General features: G+C 38.4%; 2 protein-coding genes and 1 pseudogene across 5 annotated transcripts in view; 1 reads left to right on the forward strand and 2 right to left on the reverse strand.

Annotated features, from left to right (window-relative positions):
* Nucleotides 1-23427, forward strand: part of LOC118278720 (alpha-centractin) — an 800945-nt gene that overhangs the window by 75186 nt on the left and 702332 nt on the right. Inside the window, exons 8-9 of one of the 3 annotated variants that reach the window (XM_050703712.1) lie at nt 4318-4484; nt 5451-5895. In XM_050703712.1, coding sequence (XP_050559669.1) covers nt 4318-4484; nt 5451-5594 — 311 coding nt within the window. In that variant the 3' untranslated portion in view covers nt 5595-5895. Of the gene's footprint in view, nt 1-4317; nt 4485-5450; nt 8455-23427 lie in introns of those variants that run through there. The other 2 variants (XM_050703711.1, XM_050703710.1) reach the window with 2 other exon arrangements.
* LOC126912249 (aldo-keto reductase family 1 member B1-like) overlaps nt 1-23427 on the reverse strand; it is an 84624-nt pseudogene that overhangs the window by 60963 nt on the left and 234 nt on the right.
* Nucleotides 1-23427, reverse strand: part of LOC118278786 (glycerol-3-phosphate acyltransferase 4) — a 115118-nt gene that overhangs the window by 36787 nt on the left and 54904 nt on the right. The window lies entirely within an intron of this gene.

Here is a 23427-nt window from a genome sequence, read left to right on the forward strand (position 1 = left end):
AGTTGTTTTATTTTTCTTCTCCTCTAATAACATCTTTTGATTTATTTTGTTGCGGGTTCCAAGACAGTCATTGATGTCCCTGGGACGCTTAGGATTTCAGTGTTCCGGTGTTTTCATGGTAGTATCTACTGTAGATCCTGGTGCACAGGAGTTGCAGCGGTATGGGAGGTTGTGGCGGGCTTGTCCCAAAAAAAAAACGATACCTCAGGTGAAGGAACAGGGTGACTGGTAATCCGGAGCTGCGGACTACCTAGCGGGTTTACCGGGGCTCCGGCTCGATAAGCAGGAGTAGGAACGGGGTGGTTTTAAGTCAGTAAGAGTCTGACACTCCCTCTCGCCTCGTCCAAGGCAGGAGAAGTCATTGGATGACTATGACCCCTCAAAAAAGAAGGTTTCCCCACGATGTTTTCTTTCACCATTTCTCAGCGTCTAAATCTAACAATTAATATAAACTAACTTTTGCCCAAATAATAATAATAATTATTATTCCCTTTCCAGGCTACTACTCCGTAAAGAGGGCGTGAACCTCCGCACGTCCGCTGAGCTGGAGATAGTGAAGTCGATCAAAGAGAGGGCCTGCTACCTCTCACCGAACCCTCTCAAAGAGGAAACTCTGGAAACTGAGAGGGCGCAGTATACACTCCCTGATGGTACGGGGTTGGAGGTAATATTCATTATTACATTTTTATATGGTATAAGCCGGTTAACGAGCAGACGTATCACCTGATGGTAAGCAATCGCCGCCGCCCATGGACGCCAGAGGCGTTACAAGTGCGTTGCCGGCATTTTGGGGGTTAGGAATTTAAGGGTTGTTGGGGAATTGGGGATTGGGAATATTGGGAAGGGGGTAATTGGGCCTCCGGTAACGTCACTCACACAACGCAAGCGTTGTTTCACGTCGGTTTTCTGTGAGGCCGTGGTATCACTCCGGTCGAGCCGGCTCAGCAGTGCTGAAGCATGGCTCTAAGATCATGGACTTATTCCTAGGCACAATAGGCAAGTCCCTGAATGGAAACTATCGTTTTTCCTTCTCCTCTAATAATATCTTCTGATTTATTTCGTTGCGGTATCCAAGACAGTCATTCATGTCCCTGGGACGTTGGACTTCAGTGTTCCGGTGTTTGCATGGTTGTATCTACTGTAGATCCTGGTGCACAGGAGTTGCTGCGGTATGGGCTTGTCCCGTTTAAACAAAATAGTGCCAAAAGCGACATATTTTTTTTTATAATTTTTTGTTTTCGTTGAAATATTGAGTTGTATTATGCTTCTGTGGACGAGTTCTACTTTTTAGTTTAATACTAACAATTTATGTTACAAGTTCCATGTAATAGGGGTGAGCCTATTGCCATATACCGGACACATTTCCAGACTCCGTGCTACTACTGAGAAATTTTCTAAAAACCGAAAAAAGTCCAGCAATAATTCGCCCGACCCGGGAATCGAACCCGAGACTCCTTGCCCGGCAGTCGCACTTGAAACCACTCGGCCAACGAGGCAATCAAGCCAAGGACTAAAACTTTTTTTAATTAGTAAATTTAAAAAAGAAATTGCGTAATTTTATTTTAATTTTAGTTTTCGTTGAAATATAAGCTTTTAAACTGACATGGTCACTAACACTAGAATTGGAACTTGAGACGGGATATTTACCACGTTTTTCAATTTTTATGAGTTTCCGATATTTCGGCACTGTTGCATTTAGTGAGCGATATTTAAACACGCGATTGTACTCATGATTACAAACAACTTTCCCGAAGAAACATTTTTTGTATACTCATTAGTTTTCTATCGGAAACTCATAAAAATCGAAAAACATGGTAAATATCCCGTTTCAAGTTCCAATTCGTTGAAATATTTAGTTGTATTATGCTTCTGTGGACGAGTACTACTTGTAGTTTCATTTAAGTCATATGTATATAAGGTATTTTCCCAGGTTTTAGGCGACACAAAACACAATTGAGTTTCTCTGTAAATAAAGTTTTATTATAATTAGTTTACATTAGTATATGGTTTACAATTCCACGGTTAGTACTAACATAAGATCGTAACATACCTGTAAATAAAGAAACAACATTTAATGTTTATAATTGTGTCGTTTCTTAATTAAATCGCAACAAAGGATCGATATTAATTTTATACACAATGACATTTAGTTTTTTCGTGACGTCCATAAACTTAAACTTCTCTTTACCACAGATTATACTTAAACGTAGTGAAAAACTAAAAACACTTAAAAACTCTAATTAATGAAAACTATAGTTTTCATTACATGTATATTGCATGTTTGCAGATCGGTCCGGCTCGCTTCCGCGCTCCCGAGGTTCTATTCCGGCCTGATCTCATTGGTGAAGAAAGCGAAGGTATGTTGACATCCATAGCATGCATATATTATACATATAGCTAGTGTTGCCCAGCAAGAGTCTTGCAAGTCTCGCATTTACCAATTAGCCAACTTAATTTTTTTATACGATTATGATTTAACTGTAGTATTAACTGAGATTTAACAATGTAACCAAGAATTGTATTGTAAATCTGATTGAAAAAGAGTAACCTATGGAGTTTCTTGCTCGTTCTTCTCCATAGGAATCTACACTTTGGAACGAGCAAATAGCTTCACTAGAGGACTGACCGACAGACAGACGTTATTAATATTATTATATTTGCTTTGACGTTCAAAAGTGCCTTTCTGGTCTATTTGAAATAAATGATTTTGACTTTGACTTTGACTTTAACTATACAGTTGTATTGTAAGATGTGGCCGCTATTGAATAACCTCAAATATAGTATACTAGCTACTTTGTTTCGTCATTGTAAGATCAAAAGCACCTAACATATAAAAAATAGCATTAGGCTAATAGATATTTGTGAGACTAGCAAGACTCTTGCTGGGTAGTTAATACAGTTAAATCATAATCGTATAAAAAATTAAAGTTTTAATCAACTTTTATTGGTAAATGCGAGACTTGCAAGACTCTTGTTGGGCAACAGTACATATAGCACGTATCCATAGCACGCATCTGTCCATATAAAAATCATAGCTTAGCTGAGTCCGTTTCCACAAGTACTAAGCTATGTGTACCAATGAATATGATTGGTGGAAGCCAAACGCAATCACAGCAACGTAGCATAGCACATCTCTGGTGGAAAAGCACTTGTATAACTTGTGTACACACCATGTACACACACAGTCACACACACACACATACATACATACACACACAAATACCTACACAGACACACTTTTTATTTTTATCTAAGAAAATTTTTGCTATGCAAGAGCGGGGTCTCCTAACACAGGTATACTTTGCTTAATACGTTGACTGTCTCATCTATTTTGGATAATCTCGTTGGTACGTCCAATGGAACTTAAAATATTCTAGTGATAAAAAAAGTATAAAGTTTCGATGGAATATTTAAGTCTTATTTTTTCAAGTTTTTGTTCATACGTCCCTAGAAAATTCAAAGTTCTAGCTCACACGTCCCGTCGCAGTAAAGGCAGTTCAGTTGCCACTGACTAATGCATTGCATATAATGCACGGACGTCACAGCCAGATCATATCATGCATTACATGTAATGCACGGACAATCAACGTGTTAAAAGGAGAGTCCCCCTAACAGTTATTACCCCCTAAACCCCTCCCCTTTAATCAATATACCCCCTTCAACAAATGGCAACAATAAAGAATATTTTCATTTCATTATAATAACTCTTATCATTAATTATTATGTTATCGGCTTACTCACGTACTGTTTTGACGAGGAACTCGATTAGTTTCAAGTCATGCTAGAGGCTCATATTCATGAGCAGCATTCCGCGACACACGACGCGGCGATTGTTGTCGAGCCTCTAGTTAGCTTGAAACTAGTCGAGTTCCTCGTCAAACAGTTACGTGAGTAAGCCGATAACATAATAATTAATTTTTAATATATCGCCAATCTGGTCGCTATATGTCCGTCTGGGGCGCCCTCTACCGACGGTCCCACTCATATTTGCCTTGTATATTTCTTTCATAAATCTGTTTCCATCCATCCTTTCTACATGTCCAAACCATCGTAACATTCCCTTTTCAATCCTTGTCACTACATCGTCTTTCAAACCACACTTCAAAATTAGAAGTACCTTGAACCGACGAGCATGCATGAAAAGACTGATGACTGTTGATGAAGCGAAAGAGGTGTGTAAGAACCGTAGCAATTGGTGTTCCATTGTCTCTGCCTACCCCCATGGGAGACAGGCGTGAGGTTATGTATGTATGTATGTAATAATTAATTTAGTATGCCTCACGAAAGTTATAATAAAACTCTTATCATTCTTTACAGGTTTACACGAAGTGTTAATGTTCGCTATACAGAAGTCTGATATGGATTTGCGCAAAGTGTTATATCAGAATATAGTGCTTAGCGGAGGTAGTACCCTCTTCAGAGGGTTCGGAGATCGCCTCTTAGCTGAGATCAGGAGATTGGCGCCTAAAGACATGAAGATTAGGGTGAGTGATATAATATTTTATTTATTTACTTTGCCCAGGGGCCTTAGTCTGCTATTACAATTGGGTAGTTTCCTAGGTCAAAAATAAATTATTTTGATATTTCAATACAATAAAATATCCCAAAATAATCGTATTTTCATTCATTCATTTGACGATATACTTATTTATTTGATTTTTCTTGCAATTTTTTTGCGTAATAAGTATGCTGTTTGACGCAAAAAAATTATGACGTCATAATTTGCAATGTCATACAAAATTCATAGAAAAGTAAAGTTTTTGACATTTCGATAAAAGTATTGAATTTGACTAGTAGGATAATACCCTATTATGGTCAGAATGGTCGATCACTGAGCAGTGCGAGAGGGACGGAGCTATACAACCTACATAGCTCCGTCCCTCTCAGACTAAGGCCCCAGTAGGGCTGATGCCTGATCCGGAGCTGCGGACTACCTAGCGGGTTTACCGGGGCTCCGGCTCGAAAAGCAGGAGTAGGAACGGGGTGGTTTTTAGTCAGTAAGAGTTTGACACTCCCTCTCGCCTCGCCCAAGGCGGGAGAAGTCATTGGATGATTTTCCCCCTCAAAAAAAAGGGGTAGGCAGAAAAGCACATTATGACGCGTAATGCTGATATACACGAGGTTTCCTCACGATGTTTTCCTTCATCGTCTGTCAATATCATATCAATTTGAGTAGTAACTATTGTAAGACGTATCATGTCTCTTAGTCGGGTATACCATACCCGCGGGAAGAGTAGTAGTGGTTATCATAATAACATTAATAACGTTAAATATCATTAGAACTTGAGACGTGATATTTACCATGTTTATTTATGAGTGTACGAAATATCGGAAACTCATAGACATAAATAAACATGGTAAATATCCCGTTTCAAGTTCTAATGATAGTGTTAGTGACCATGTCAGTTTAAAAACTTATTAATAACGTTTTTTTTTTTTCTCTTCAACAGATCTCAGCACCTCAAGAGCGTCTCTACTCTACATGGATAGGGGGTTCGATTCTCGCTTCACTCGATACATTCCGTAAAATGTGGGTGTCGAAAAGAGAGTATGATGAAGAAGGGCACAGGGCTGTTCATCGCAAGACATTCTAATTTATTTTATATATATATAATTATGTAGAGTGCTCTAAAAGTATCTGCCACGGCTTTAATGGGAGGTAGTGTTGTTTGAAGATTACAATAGTGAAGAAATTTCGTACCCCGGACCAGTTAATTCGATTTGAGAACATAAAGCGGCGAGGCGTCACCGTTTCATGGTAGATATCCCACCCACTCGCACGAAGCGTTTCGCTTCAAGCTTCCTTGTGCGAACTGCTAGGGAGTGGAACTCCTTGCCGGAGTCTGTGTTTCCTGATGGGTATAACCTGGGTGTCTTCAAAGCCCGAGTGAATAGGTTGCTTATGGACAGACGTGCTCCATCGTAGGCCGCATCATCACTTACCATCAGGCGAGATAGCGGCCAAACGTCGACCCATTTAACGTAAAAAAATAAAATAAAGAAGTTAAATAAACATTGACTCTACTCTGTATAAAGTGGTTCACAAATACGCACGATGCGACAGAGACAGTGAAAGAGATAGCTCTTTCATAACAAACTCATACGTAGATTTCTTGTATGAAAAAATTAATAATCAATAATTTACATTCACTATTGTAATCTTCAAACACAACACTACCTCCCATTAAAACCGTGGCAGATACTTTTAGAACATCTTATTTACTGTAATAGTCTTACCGTACTCAGAGTCATTTAATGATTACTCAAACTATTACTACGACGTCCTGCGCGAGCGATCTAGACCAAACCTATCGATCGATAGCCGATAGATACAATCTGTCGATGGTGGAATAGATTGGTCGATGTCGATCGATAGATTCCAGTCGATCGATTGGTAATTCGACCGGCATCCGTAGATCAATTAAAGCTACCACACCAATCGATAAATGTCGATCGATGGCATCGATGGACTATCGGTCGACTAACCAATCGATCGATTGTCGGTCGATGGCATCGGTCGACGTAGATTGATTATATTCCGGCCGGAAACTATCGATCGACATCGACCAATCCATTCCACCATCGACAGATAGTATCTATCGGCTATCGATCGATTGGTGTAGTAGAAACTATCGATCGACATCGACCAATCCATTCCACCATCGACAGATAGTATCTATCGGCTATCGATCGATTGGTGTAGTAGAAACTATCGATCGACGTCGACTAATCCATTCTACCATCGATCGACGATCGCTCGATTGGTGTGGTAACACCCTTAGGTTCGATTTCTGAGTTGTGTTAATGTGAATTTTCGTTTAGTAAATTCTCAGTATTTGCTGCGAAACGTGTGCTCGATCAGATATTTGGTTGTAAATGGACTCATAATCAGTGATAGAAATAGGTAATGCTTATTAGCCTAAACTTTGAACAGAGAAAAGAAACGGGGACCTTAGTGCTATATGTTTTCCGGACGTCTCCTTAAATCATGTTAAGAAATACTATAAATATACCTACAAATATTACAACAATATTCTCTGTGTTTTATTTTTCTTTTACCGTTTTAGTTTTTTATATAAACTAGTTTAGAAAAGTTGATAGTTGTAACGACTGTGTTATATTATGTCTATTCGCAAACTTTAGGTAAACAACACGAATTTATTTCAAATTACATTTTTATGTATTTAAGTGTTGTCCGGGAATAATATAGTACTAAGGAAGTCTCCGTTTCTTTTCTTCAAAGTTTAGGCTAATAAGCACTACCTATTCCTATCACTGCTCACACACATAACTGGGTGTAATGTGGGTGTTACATTGTATATATGTGCACCTCTGCCTACCCCTTTGGGGGTTAAAAGATGTTATGTCATGATTCTAACATCTACAGAATATTATTATGTTATCGGCTTACTCACGTAAATGTTTGACGAGGAACTCGACTAGTTTCAAGCCACAGTAGCAGCGCGACAATCGCCGCGTCGTGTGTCGCGGAATGCTGCTCATGAATATGAGCCTCTAGCATGGCTTGAAACTAATCGAGTTCCTCGTCAAACAGTTACGTGAGTAAGCCGATAACATAATAATTAATTTAGTATGTTTCACGAAAGCTATAATAAAACTACAGAATATTAAAAATGTTATTTATTTTGCATTTAATAATGTTTAAAAACGGTATTTTTTGTTTATGCTTAATACCGGAAAACGCAGTTGTAACGCCTCTGGTGTTTCAAGTGTCCATGGGCGACGGCGATTGCTTACCATCAGGTGATCCGTCTGCTCGTTTACCGGCTTATACCATTTAAAAATCTAGCTTCACCCAGCGGCTTTGCCCGCGTCCCTGTGGAATAAAAAGTATCCTATTTGTTATTCCAGACCATAATCTACCCCTGTTCCAAATTTCATCTTGATCCCTTCAGCTGTTTTGATGTGATTGAGTAACAAACTAATTCAACTTTCGCATAAACAAAAATATAGTTTATAAAATGTATTATAAATAAAAAAAACACTTAATGAACTATCACGCTTTAAAATGGTAGATAGGTAGTAATATTGCTTTTTATATAAAAATCTAAATAAAATATTATAATATACTTATAAACAACAGTGTCGTGTAGTGTAGAGATTGTCCAGTCAACTGATGGTAGCGAGGTTCACTGTCCAGTGACACACGTACGCTGGTATCGTCATGAGCTAATGTCGACATGTAAACAGTGACTCGTGTAGTGTAGAGATTGTCCATACAAATTCTAACTAATTGGGTTGAAAAAGATTTTTCTATCAAACATAAATAATTATTCAATTAAAAACTAGCCTATGTATGAACGAAACGACCATTTCACTATAAACCGTTGTATATTATGCAATATATTTAAGTATCGGTTGCTAAAATATAATTTTAAGCTAATTTGTAATGCATAAAAAACTTTTTATTTAAAAATAAATTATTTTTTTCGATGTTGTTTGTTTTATTTTATGGTTATACTGCCTCGTTGGTCGAGTGGTCACAAGTGCGACTGCCGGACAAGGGGTCTCGGGTTCGATTCCCGGGTCGGGCAAAGTACTACTGGGCTTTTTTCGGTTCTTCGAAAATTTCTCAATAGTAGCACGGAGTCTGGAATTGTGTCCAGAATATGGCAATAGGCTCACCCCCTATTACATGGGACTTATAACACAAATGGTGAAAAGTGGGTGTACATTGTATTGCGACGTTGCGTGCCGTAATGTGCATATTGAGAGGTGCACCTCTGCCTACTCCCTTCCGGGATAAAAGGTGTGAAAAAATCTTTTAAAGTTAATTGGTCCAGGTTTTAGCTTCTTCCTTCTAAATAGCTAAACAAAAACAAGCTTGTTTCTTGTTTGCAAACAACTTGTTAGCTTACGATGGCCTGGCTTTATAATATGATCTTTATGCACATTCGACGGTCAGTTTATACGTCACAATGGCTGTTGTGCAACGTGGTTCGATTCCCACGTCGGGTAAAAACATATAGTGACATTTTCCAAGTAAAATTACCATTAGCTTGGAGTCAGGAAGTTCAGCGGTGGTTCACGTAAACACGTTGGTTCTGCGCCTAATCTCTCCCCGGTGGTGTCGAGCCGTGCCATCGTTCAGAATGAGGGAACAGGAGTCCGACTGTGTTTGCGCACATACTTGTGTACTATTATATCACGTTGACTGTCCGTGCATTACATGTAATGCATGATATGATCTGGCTGTGACGTCCGTGCATTATATGTAATGCATTAGCCAGTGGCAACTGAACTGCCTTTACTGCGCTGGGACGTGTGAGCTAGAACTTTGAATTTTCTAGGGACGTATGAACAAAGACTTGAAAAATAAGACTTAAATGTTCCATCGAAATGTTATTATCAGTGGAATATTTTAAGTTCCATTGGACGTACCAACGAGATTATCCAAAATAGATGGGACAGTCAACGTGATATAATATTGATTGCATGTGGTTGTGGCAGTTTCGATTCCCGCACGAAGCAACTCTTTGTGTGATCCACAAATTATAGTTTCGGGTCTAGCTGTCATGTGTATGTGAACTTGTATGTTTGTAAACGCACCGACGACACAGAAAATCCTAGTGTACATAAAAAAACTCCTGCCTAGTTAGACAGACTGGCCACCGTAATCGAAATCGATCAAGGTGACTTAAAACCTATGGTATTCCTAGTAGCATACAACCATGCAAACACCGGAACACTGAAGTCCAACGTCCCAGGGACATGAATGACTGTCTTGGATCCCGCAACGAAATAAATCAGAAGATGCTATTTTATACAGAATGAAATTACGAAAACTACAATAAAAAAATTGAAATTACAAAATAAATAATGAAATTAATCAAGTATTAAAATTATTGTTACTTGTACTTTGTTGAACTTTACCATGTAAGTGTATCCTTTGTTGGGAGTCCAATAAAATAAAAATAAATCAGCTCCAAGTTCCTTGACCACAGAAGAGCTGTAATGTTGTAGGTTGTCTAGGAATGTTACGGACATGCGACGCGGCTGTTACAATGCCGTATTTGTAAATTTCATTACCTTAATTTCAGTTTTCTTTCAAATATTTAGTTGTATCATGCTTCTGTGGACGAGTACTACTTGTAGTTTCATTTAAGACATATGAGTGATCGCCATACTGTAAAACGAATATAATAAAATTCACAAAAACAGTGTTTAAAACATATTTATTTATTCATTAGTGACATTTGTTTAACATTTATATATCAGTTTTGACTTAAGTGCGAGTGACATTTCATCATATTTGCATCCAAACACTTTATACATTAAAATAATAAAAATAAAATATTATTTAGAATTCTTCATTCTCGAACGGGTGATACTTGTGGCCCAGTGATCTGAAACAGAAATTAAAAGAAATTATGAGAATACAATTGTCACCATCCCTGCTCTTGCCACGGGTGTCGTATACCCGACTAAGGGACTACACATTTGACAGAGACCGGGCAGCAGCGCTCTCTGATAAACCTGAACCTTTTAATTTTTTTAGTATGAATGTGATAGAATCGATAGGTTATTTTTGAGGGCGGAAAATCATCCTACGACTTTTCTTCCGCCCTGGGCGAGGCGAGAGGGAGTGTCAGACTCTTACTGACTTAAAACCACCCCGTTCCTACTCCTGCTTGTCGAGCCGGAGCCCCGGTAAACCCGCTAGGTAGTCCGCAGCTCCGGATCAGACATCAGCCCTACTGGGCCCCATCTGTGGTGGTCTGATGGCTCTTTGAGGCGCGCGCAGAACGCAACGCGCCGCACGCACGGGTCTGGATCTGGTCGGACGGCGAGCTACCCTTGCTCGCCGTCCGCGAGCCGCACTAGGATCTTCGGTGCGTTCTTAAAAAACCTATTGAAATATGTAACATTGGATCTGTCTCTCAGAGAGGACCTGTTCATCACGTCCAAGCTGTGGAACACCTTCCTCCCAAGGCGAGAGAAGTGATTGGATGATTTTCCCCCCTCAAAAAAAAAAGCCTTAGTATTATGATGGTACTCACGCAGTCATGGGCACCATGCGTCCGTTGCAGTCGAACGAGTCGATGAGAGACATGTCTTCCTGGGACAGTTTAAAGTCGAACACATCGAAGTTGCTCGCGATGCGGGACGCTGTCACCGACTTGGGTATCACTATGTTGTTGCGGTCGATTTGGTAACTGGAATTGTAAAAGTAAAGATGTTTTAAAGAACGGAATTTTCACATAATTGAAACAATCGAAACAATGTAACCAAGAATTGTATTGTGAATCTGATTGAAAGAGAGTAACCTATGGAGTTTCTTGCTCGTTCTTCTCCATAGGAATCTACACTTTGGAACGAGCAAATAGAGCAACTAGATGACTGACTGACAGACAGACGTTATTAATATTATTATATTTGCTTTGACGTTCAAAAGTGCCTTCCTGGTCTATTTGAAATAAATAATTTTGACTTTGACTTTGAGGGAATCGGCATATATGGGGCTTAAAAGTACAGGGATGACGACGAGGTATGAAAATTAAAAAATCTATGTAGTCAGTCAGTTAGGTAAAAGTGAGAGAAAATACGTCATTTCTACGTTTAAAACGTACCTAACGAAGTGACGACACACAATATTTGAAAGAAAAACAAAGAAGAAAAAAAGAAAAACAGTCTATTTGCACCAATTAAAAAATAATAAACATAAATTAATTAATTATTATGTTATCGGCTTAATCACGTATTGTTTTGACGAGGAACTCAACTAATTTCAAGCCATGCTACAGACTCATATTCTTGAGCAGCATTCCGCGACACACGACGCGGCGATTGTCGCGGCGATCGTCGCGCCGCGTCGTCGAGCATGGCTTAAAACTGGTCGAGTTCCTCGTCAAACAGTTACGTGAGTAAGCCGATAACATAATAATTAATTTAGTATGTCTCACGAAAGTTACAATAAAATCATAAATTAATTGATCAAAAAATTTAATAAAAGTATATACGGCGCAAAAAGGCCAGTTCTCAGCTAAAATGCCGTGTCCTGAGCACGATAGCTCGAGTCGCGGCGCTGATGTTCAGCACCGGCCCGACCTATTTCAAATCTATTTCAAATCGATATATCTTCGAAAGTACAAGTACTCTCAACGGATCTTGGCAGGTCTGAACTACGTACAGAAGGCTGCGCAATAAGTGTAAAGGGTCAATTGTATTTAGAAATGGTCAATCTCTAGCCTAGATCGCCGCCCCCCGCACCTCGCCTCATGCCACCATTTGGTTCTAAAAAATACTTATTGCGCAGCCTTCTGCACGTAGTTCAGACCTGCCAAGATCCGTTGAGAGTACTTTATGTTTCCATAAAAAAATAAAAACAGGTGTCTACCGTATCGTGCAATAAGTTTAAAGAAATAGTTAAATCCTGTTTCTAACTGTAAAAGAACACATCTGAAATCCGCATCATTCTTTTATAAGTTGGTTAAAAATCCACCAAACTGAATAAATAAACTTACCGTATAAGAACTTGGGCGACAGTTTTACCGAGTCTGTCAGCGATGGCCTTTAATTTGGGGTCATCCAGTAGACTGGGGTCATCGGGCTTGGCCCAGGGTCTGTCCGGCGACCCCAGGGGGAGTAGGCCGTGATGGTAATCTTGCGCGCCTCACAAAAGTCTTTTAAACGACGTTGGTTCAAGTAGGGGTGGCATTCAATCTGAAAAAAGTCAAATAATATTGTAATTAAGATTATTTCAAAGTCAAAGACAAAATTATTTATTTAAAAAGACTAGGAAGGCACTTTCGAACGCCAAATCAAATATTACAATAAATATTATAAAGCTCTAAATATTAAGCAATAAATATTATAAGACTGCCTCGTTGGCCGAGTGGTTGCAAGTGCGACTGCCGGGCAAGGGGTCTCGGGTTCGATTCCCGGGTCGGGCGAAGTAATACTGGGCTTTTTCGGTTTTTCGAAAATATCTCAGTAGTAGCACGGAGTCTGGAAATGTGCCCGGTATATGGCAATAGGCTCACCACCTATTACATGGGACTTACAACATAAATTGTGAAATGTGGGTGTATGTGCCATAATGTGCACCTCTGCCTACCACTTCGGGGATTAAAGGCGGGACGTTATAAAAATAATATATTGTGTACTTTCTAAGATTATTTCAAAGTTAAAGTCAAAAATATTTATTTCAAATAGACATTGAAGGCACTTTTGAACATCAAAGCAAATATAATATTAAAAAGATAACAAAATGTCTTGTTTATCGGTCAGTCCTCTAGTTGCTCTATTTGCTTGTTCCAAAGTGTAGATTCCTATGGAGAAGAACTAACCTAACGACTTTCCAGATATGAGCATACTCTTTTTTAAAAGGCCGGCAACGCACCTGTGACTCTTCTAGTGTTGCGGGTGTCCATGGGCGGCGCTGATCGCTTACCATCAGGGGCCTTAGTCTGCTATTACAATTGTGTCAGAATGGTCGATCATTGAGCAGTGCAAGAGGGATGGAGCTATACAACCTACATAGCTCCGTCCCTCTTGCTGAGAGCCTACTCTAATTCAACGACGGAACGGACGAAACTTCGCAGATCGCATACAACAATTCTATTTATTGCAAACTTTCGTAAACAAAAAAATACTAATGAAATGAAGATAAATAAATAACTTTTGATATGAAATTAAAAATAAAACGTTATTTCAAGTAATTCTATTAGTAAATCAATAAAACCTACGGCCGAAGATTAAACGAAACTTCGCATTCGAGAACCGGAGTAGGCCCCCTGGTGACTCGTTTGCTCGTTTGCCACCTATTTCCCGCTAGCTACTTCCCCGCGGTTTCACCCACCCTGCTTGGCTCCTATTGGTCATAGCGTGATGTTTTATAGCCTATAGCCTTCCTCGATAAATGCACTATTCAACACAAAAAGAATTATTCAAATCGGACCAGTAGTTCCGGAGATTAGCGCGTTCAGACAAACAAACAAACTCTTCAGCTTTATAATATTAAGTATAGATTATAAAAAAATACCTGGTTAGTGACAGGCACGATACTAGCGTGCTCCAACAGCCTGGCGACCTGTTTCGAGTTGAAGTTCGAGATGCCGATGCTCCTCACCAGACCCTCGCCGACCAGCGGCTCCAGGGCCTTCCACGTGTCCACATAGTCCACGTCAGAGAATGCTATTTTATCGTCCGCTTCTTTAGGGAAGAGATCGCCTTCTTCCTGTAAACCAATTTATTAATAGGCTAGTTTCCTACTAGTCAAATTCAATACTTTTTTCGAAACGTCAAAAACTATATTTTCTATGTACTTTGTATGAAATAGTGCGTTATGACGTCATAAGTTTTTGACGTCAAGTAGCAGACTTATTTCTAGAAAATTAGCTAGAAAAAATCGAAAATTAAGTAGTTCATCAAATTTATGAATGAGAGTGTGATTATTTTTCATTATTGTATTAAAAAGTTGTAATAATTCATTTTTGACCGAGGATACTACCCAATTTTTAATGAATTCGGTTCAAGAGTAAGCGGTGGAGAGCTGGGTTTGGGGATTGGGGATTGGGGTTTGGAGATTGGAGATGGGGGTTTGGAGATTGTCAAAGTCAAAGTCATAATTATTTATTTCAAATAAACACTTTACAACATCATATAATATTTAAAAAAATTCAGTCTGTCGGTCAGTTCTCTAATGATGCTATTTGGTCGTTCCAAAGTGATTGAGATTGAAAAGTAAATGTTACGATGGTTTGGACATGTAGAAAGGATGGATGAAAACAGATTTACGAAAGAAATATACAAGGCGAATATGAATAGGGCCGTCGGTAGAGGGCGCCCTAGACGGACATATAGAGACCAGATTGGCGATATATTAAAGAAGGGTCAAATTAAAAGTACCCTTAACCGACGAGCATGCATGAAAAGACTGATGACTGTTGATGAAGCGAAAGAGGTGTGTAAGATTCGTAGCAATTGGCGTTCCATTGTCTCTGCCATGCCATGGGAGACAAGTGTGTATGATTGGAGTTTAGGGATAAATCTTTATATATATATAATTCTTCTGTACGTGTGTATGTCACTGAACTTCTCTTAAACGACTCGACCGATTATGATGAAATTTTTTATGTGTGTTCAAGGGGATCTGAGAATGGTTTAGATTCACAATTTTGTCCGCTAGACAATGTTTTATTGATTAATTTTTAATTTATTAGCAGTTGTTGATTTTGGAATGTTTTACAATGGATCCGACTGACGGCGCTACCATCGCAGTGTCAAATATTAATGACGTTAGATATTGTCATAACATTTGAATAATAGGTAATTTTCATCAAAATGGTCCAGAATGTTTTAGCTTATTAAAAAAAGTTTAAAATTTTCAAATTAAAGACGTGTAGACAGGACAACGTCTGTCGGGTCCGCTAGTAGAGGCATAAAATAGCACCAACATTAAAAAACATACCTTGTAAGCTTGAGGCCAGTGCACCAGGTAGAGGTCCAGGTATGTGAGGTTGAGGTTCTCCAGACTCTTCAGGAGTGCGCCCTTCACCAGGTCCGGCCGGTGGAAAGTGTTCCACAGCTTGGACGTGATGAACAGGTCCTCTCTGAGAGACAGGTGCAAAGTTAAATTATTCAATTCAATTAGACTTGCAACCGTAATCGGAGTAATTTAATGGTTACTTAAACCAGACCTTAGCAATTGTTTTCAAAACAAAATCGTCATTAAAAAGTAGTTTAAGTAATAATTAACCCATTTTTCGCACTCAAATGCCTTTAATTACACCAATATACTTTCTAAGCTGCATTGAGCAAGTGTGGTGATTAATGCTCATTCCTTCTCCGTGTGAGAAGAGGCCTTTCTCTCTGTCTGCAGTGACACGAAAACGTTCGTACGTTCGGCGCTCTGATTGGCCGGCTCGAATAAACCAACCAATCAATGCGCTCTCGTTCCGATTACTTTAAACGTAAAGCTAACTAATATTAAGGGTACAGCTTTTGGTTACATTGTTCAGTTGCTTCAAGACACTCCTCTATTCCTCTAGTGCTTCGGGTGTTCATGGACGGCGTAAATTGCTTACCATCAGGTGATCCATCAGCTCGTTTGTCGTCCCATACATCACACCACCTGCGGACTACCTAGCGGGTTACCGGGGCTCCGTCTCAAAGTAGGAGTAGGAACGGGGTGGTTTTTAGTCAGTAGGAATCTGAGACTCCCTCTCTCAACACCTAAGGCGAGAGAAAGTCATTGAATAACTTTCCCACCTTAAAAAAATACATAATTCCACAAACGGCGCTCCGGTTCGAAAAGCAGGAGTAGGAACGGGGTGGTTTTTAGTCAGTAAGAGTCTGACACTCCCTCACTCAACACCCAAGGCGAGAGAAGTCATTGGATAACTTTCCCCCTTAAAAACTTACCTTTTAACAACAAGGCGGGGAAGAAGTCATTGAATTCTTTTTTTATGTTAAATGGGTCGACGTTTGGCCGCTATCTCGCCTGATGGTAAGTGATGATGCGGCCTACGATGGAGCACGTCTGCCCATAAGCAACCTATTCACTCGGGCCTTGAAGACACCCTGGTTATACCCATCAGGAAACACAGATGATTCCCTCTCCCCTTAAAACAACGAAATCTTACCTTTTAACAGTACCGTCGGCAATTTTCGAAGAGATGGCGGCACCGACCTCCTTTTCATTGCCGTAGACGAAAGCACAGTCGATGTGCCTGTAGCCAACCTCTATGGCCGTTTTCACAGCTTCTGTGACTTCGCCTGGTTTGGACTGTGAATAAAACATATTAATTAATACAACAACAACAACGTCACGCCTTTTATCCCCGAAGGGGTAGGCAGAGGTGCACATTACGGCACGTAATGCCGCTATACAATGTACACCCACTTTTCACCATTTGTGTTAAGTCCCATGTAATAGAGGGTGAGCCTATTGCCATACACTGGTTACAATTCCAGACTCCAGGTTACTACTGAGCAATTTTCGAAAAACTGAAAATCGCTAGTACTACTTTGCCCGAAACGGTAATCGAACCCGAAACTCTTTTTCCGGCAGTCGCACTTGCGACCACTCGATAAACGAGGCAGTCTTAATTCATTTATACATTTTAGGAAATTGGGATATTTTTTTGAGGGAGAAAATCATCTAGTGTCTTCTCTTGTGTGAAGCGAGAGGGAGTCATCAGACCACCACAGATGGGGCCCAGTAGGGCTGATGCCTGATCCGGAGCTGTGGACTGCCTAGCGGGTTTACCGGGATTCCGCCTTGAAAAGCAGGAGTGGGAACGGAGTGTTTTTAGTCAGTAAGAGTCTGACACTCTCTCTTACCTCGCCCTAGGCAAGAGAAGACATTGGATAATAACTATACATATACATTGGATAGTAACTTGTCTCATGTCTCATTTACTCCGCTCCTATTCGAAATTATTCGGAACATTTATTTCAGTTTCGGTTACGAAAATGGATATTTTTTTATTTCGGATATCCGATAGTTTCGGTTACATCGGTATATCGGTTCGGATTGAAACCAGTATTAAGTTATCTCATACTAGTCATATGTATGTATGTACTACTTTCTGAAGTGGATCGACATTGTGATAAGGAATATACTACCTATAAGTATTTGTAAAATGATAAACATAAATGTTTTTATATAGTGTTGTTTAGTCTCAAGAGACAGCAGTGAGACAGTAGAATACATTTATACCACCCCTACTCTTTACACCATAGGCGTAGCCAGGTTTTAGTATCGGGAGGGGTTCAAGAAAGTAAAACGAACAAAACTTCCTTCATTCATGAGTAAAAAACAATTTATGTAATACTAGCTACTTCCGCGCGGTTTCATCCGCGTGATGTTTTATAGCCTATAGCCTTCCTCGATAAATGCACTATCCAACACAAAAAGAATTATTCAAATCGGACCAGTAGTTCTGGAGATTAGCGCGTTCAAACAAACAAACAATCAAACAAACAAACTCTTCAGCTTTATAATATTAGTATTAGTATAGTATAGATGTAATAAAAAGATTCATAGGTAGTCATAGAGACCTTTGCCAAACGGGGGATGTACTATACTAACTAGAAAAATAACGCTCCGTAATCTCTAGGTACGCATTTTTCGAGGGGGTTTGAACCCCTAAAACACCCCTGGCTACGCCTATGCTTTCCGCGGGTATCGCATACCCGACTAAAGAATTGCTGAAGCACTCTAATTGGTTGGTTTATTTCAGCCGGCCAATGAGTGCTCTCTGATAAACCTGAACCATTTAAACCGGCCTATTTGGGATACATAACAATTTTGTACTATATCTGTTATCTACAATTTTATGACAAGTTAAATAATACAGGCTTATGGCATGTCTATCATACGACTATATTTATCATGATTTTATCTTTTGGAGACCACTTGTAATTTCTACTATAGTAAAATAAGTCAGCTTTTCGTTCCTGACGCTATAACTCCAGAACATACAAACCAATTTCCACGGTTTTGCATTCGTTGGAAAGGTCTCAGACTCCGTGAGGTTTATAGCAAAGAAAATTCAGGAAAAATTTCAAAAGAAAAGCAGGATTACAGGGTAAACATCATGGATAGTGAAACGGAGTTCGCGCAGTTTCTACTACATATAATAAACTAATTTTAGCCTGCCTGCCCAGGGCGGAGAACCAGAGAAATATTAACTAATAGAATTGCTCTCTGCTCCTCTTTAGTGAACAGACGCGGCGCTGTAGGCTGCAGTAGGTAGCATGACGTCGCTTTATCTGCATATGCAGCTCATGATGAAGAGTCCCTCTTTGAATCGAAACTAGTAGAGATTTTCTCCATTAATGTGAACCGTGATTTTAAGTAAATTTATTAATTAATTAATTATTTTATTTAGTCTTTAATGTACATAAACAATAAAATAGAACTTAATGCCATATGGCATATGCATACTGGTAGTCTAGTAGTAGTACCAGTCAACCTTAGGGTTGAATGAGAAAGTGTTTGGAAATAAGGTAACTACTTACGGCAAATAAAGAATAAACACCAAAGACAAAATTTACTAGTTAGTTGTGTAATGTTAATTTTATTATGTTTTGTAGTTGTTAAGGTCAAAGTACACAAAACAAGGATATATAATTTAATTTTGTCTAAAACTAGCCAACAATAGGATAATAAATTATATTGATTTATGTATAGATAAGCTAGAAGAAACTAATAACTTAGGTACATCAAAACAACAATTAAATCAGTAGGTAATAATGATAACTGACTATTACTAACAACTATTACTAACATCCCACTTCCAGATTGACTGCACGGTTGGTGCAGTGGCTGGGCAACTGGGGCCTTAGTCTGCTATTACAATTGTGTCAGAATGGTCGATCATTGAGCAGTGCAAGAGGGACAGAGCTATGTAGGTTGTATAGCTCCGTCCCTCTTGCACTGCTCAATGATCAACCATTCTGACACAATTGTAATAGCAGACTAAGGCCCCTGGTTACCGCGCAATGGGTAGCAGGTTCGATTCCTGCACAGAGCAACACTTTGTGTGATCCTTGAACTTGTATGTTTGTAAATGCACCCACGATACAGGAGAAAATCCTAATGTGGGGTAACGTTTAAAAATGCTAGGCAGGTTGGAAGGGACCTGCATCCATCGACACCCTTGAACCTTAATCAGATTGTCTTGCCTTTTTTTGCCTTTTTTTGAGGGGGGAAAATCATCCGTCATGACTTCTCCCGCCTTGGGCGAGACAAGAAGAAGTGTTAGACTCTTACTGACTAAAAACTACCCTGTACCTACTCCAGCTTTTCAACTGAAGTCATGGTAACCACCAGTATGATGTTTTACAGCCTAAAGCCTTCCTCGATAAATGACTAATCCGAATTTAGTAATAACTAGCAAACTCGGCGAACTCCGTTTCGCCACCAATGATTTTCCCTGTTTTCCTACTTTTCTTTTTAATTTTTCCTGATTTTTTTTTGCTATAAACCTCACGGAGCCGGAGACCTTTCCAAAGAATGCAAAACCGTGGAAATCGGTTCGTGCGTTCTGGAGTTATAGCGTCAGGAAGGAAAACCCGACTTATTTTTATATAATAGATAAACAGATAAATAGATTTTGGTACAGAAGGACCTAGCATTTAATTATCTGTAGTCAGAAAGGAAATGCCACATTTCATTTGGGAAAAAACACTGAATCAAACTCTGTGGCGTTAGGCGTCAAATAAATGCTATTTCTATGCAAATAATAGAAGAAAAAGCAATATAACGCATAGTTGAAGGTTTTTAAACGTTTACCCACCATTTATTATATTTATTAGACATATTCTAATAACATATTCGTTAGTCTCGCTAAAACTCAAGAACTTCTGAACCGATTTGACAAATGTTTGTCTTGAATTATTCGTAGAAGTCCAAGGAAGGTGAAAAAATAATGTTTGAGGCGGTACAAAGTTTGCCGGGTCAGAAAGTTACAGTTAGAAAAAATGTTTATATACGTAGATACTACATAAAAGTTGTTATTTGGTATTTTGTAAAAGTTTTACCTTCCATGTTCCGATTCCAAGGATGGGAATCTCACAACCATTGTTGAATTTAACTTTCACCATTTTAGAAGCAATAATAACAGCGCAAGGATAAATAAAAGGAAATAAAATAATGGAAAGATACTTCGGAACAGAACCGGCTGTCAAGTTAATTTCAATTTGACAAGACAAATTGTAAAACGTCATTCATTCAAGGACCAACGACAAAGCCCGCCATTAATTGACGTTTTAAATTTTTAGGGATGTGGTGTACAATATTATTGGTATTGATAAGTTATTAATAATGGGGAATAATATAATAAATTCTTTTAATATATTCATATAATATATTTTTCTATACAAAGCATATTATTTCTATTAGTTTATAGGTGCAATAGTGATATATTATGATTTTAGGTACATATAAACCTACCTCTTGAATCACTCTATCCATTATTATATATATTATTATATTATCATAGAAGTGTAAAACCAATTGTTTTACAAAACAACACAAATTTTAACTTTGTTACAAATAAACTATAATAGCTACTTCCACGCGGTTTTACTAGCTTATTGGCAGCTCATGTTTAATGGGCCAAAGTCTTTCTTGGAATTTGAGCAACTAGCTGATAGATACGAAGATACGTCACATGTTGAGCGTTCAAATGGCTCACGAATCAACTCTTCCAGTGATCCACAAATTGTTGTTCCGAATTTAGGTGTGATGTGATGTGATACAAATTCACATTTGTATGTTTGTAAACGCATCCATGACACAAGATAATATCCTAGCGTGAAGCAACGTATTTTCTGTTTACATATAATAAATAACAATAACGTAACGCCTTTTCTCGCACTTGTAACGCTCTGGTGTTTCAGGTGTCTATGGGCAACGGCGATTGCTTAAAAAATTATACGCTTATCGAATCACCAGTATGAGTAGGCTAACTTAAAAGTACCAACTATATTGATTTTTTTGTATTCAAGTCTTAAGTCCACATAATATTATACTTCTAAACATATTTACCTACACAGTGACCAATGATGAATAATGACTGGACAAAAACTTGGTAACCTTGACATGTCTACTTGATTATTGTAGATTTTATGAATGCACGTTCCCATGGCAATAAAAACATATACAATGTCTGATTACGTACGTATGTAAAAATATAAATAGAAGAAATTGGTCAGTCCAGTAAATAGGTATTTTTTTAAACGTTGATAAGTCAGCGTTTGGCCACTAACCCGCTTAAAGCGAGCGAAGATGTGGCCAAAGATGGAGCACACAGACTTAGAAAGTCTTATTTACTCTGACTTTGAAAAGACCCGTGTTGTATTTCTCAGGAAAAATAGATTTTTTAAAGTCAAAGCATTTATTTCAATTAATCGTAAATCAGGCACTTTTGAAACGTCAACGTACCTATATGGCAATAGGCTCACCCCCTATTACATGGTACTTATAGTTATAAAACAATTCATGAAAAGTGGGTGTTTATTGTTCAGTGGCATTACGTGCCGTAAGGTGCACCTCTGCCTACCCTTCGAGGATAAAAGGAGTGACGTTCTTATAAACTTTTCCCCATATTGAGATTGTTTTGTAAAGAAAATACAGTCAGGATGATTGTTGTATTTTGTGTCAAGTTACGCATGTAGATAAGGCACTGCAGTTTAAGATAAAGTAGAACAGATATGCAATTTGAAAGATAGTTCGATGCATTTATCAACTTCATCGATACGTATCTACGAATCTAGATTAGTAAATGTTTTTATAAGGAAAAAATAAACAAAAAACACTGTAGAATAAAAACTACAAGCGAAATAAAAACTAAAAATGCATTGTATTGTTAGTTTAGCATGGATTTCTAGATTTCCGCAAAGTAATGCCTGAATCACTATCTAATATACCTGCCTAAATCACTACATAGTATAAAACAAAGTCGCTTTTTCTGTCCCTATGTCCCTTTGTATGCTTAAATCTGATGGATTGTGATTGAATAAATAAATTAGAGTTTGTTTGAATAAACGCACCAATCTCCGGAATTACTGGTCCCAGTTTGTATAATTAATTTTGCGTAGGATACCCTATTTATTAAGGCAGGCTATATAAGTATAGGCTATAAAACGTAACACTGGCGCTCAATAAGACAGCATTAAACGTCTTTCGACATAAACCACTGTCTACTATCTATCTCTAAACAACATGTTATCACGTGTTATGGCTGTTTAGATACATTATCAACGACAGTATTTAATAAAAAAAGTTCAATTCATTGTAGAACCAGAAACACTTTGCTAATAAAAACAGAAGCATGCTTGTAATACCATCTTTTTTAACTTATATTTAGATTTATGTAAATCACTAATAGGTAAACTAGGTACTTAGTAAAATCGAAAATCATTAAGCTTGTCGACAAAAGAATTTAAAATAAGTAGAAAAAGGATCATTAATTGCAATCTAAATATTCTACGTCAAACCGGTTAATTGTATTCTAAGTAAATATGAAGTATTCTACATCCAGTTTGTTTGCTCTACTTTTGGATTTACTATTCAGTTTGTGAAAATAATGCTTGACATTACTATTTACTATAAAAAGATTTACAAAAGTTTATAAAATCATGATGAATCTCCTACCTAAGTACTACTAAACACAAGTAAATTTCCTGGCATTCAACCTTTGAAAACCGTGTAAAAAAACGTAGAAAAGTAAAAATAAATCTCCGGAAAGTACACCAAAATTACATCTATCGAATATTTAACAACAAATAAACGACTGCCTCATTAGTCGAGTGGTCGCAAGTGCGACTGCTGGATAAAGCATGACTGGGCTTGCGGCTATGCGGAATCTAGAATTGTGCCCAGTATATGGCAATTGGCTCACCCCCTATTACATGGGACTTATAACACAAATGATGAAAACTGAGTGTACA

Source organism: Spodoptera frugiperda, chromosome 24 (assembly GCF_023101765.2).
Source record: "Spodoptera frugiperda isolate SF20-4 chromosome 24, AGI-APGP_CSIRO_Sfru_2.0, whole genome shotgun sequence".
In the NCBI taxonomy this organism is placed as follows: Eukaryota; Metazoa; Arthropoda; class Insecta; order Lepidoptera; family Noctuidae; genus Spodoptera; species Spodoptera frugiperda.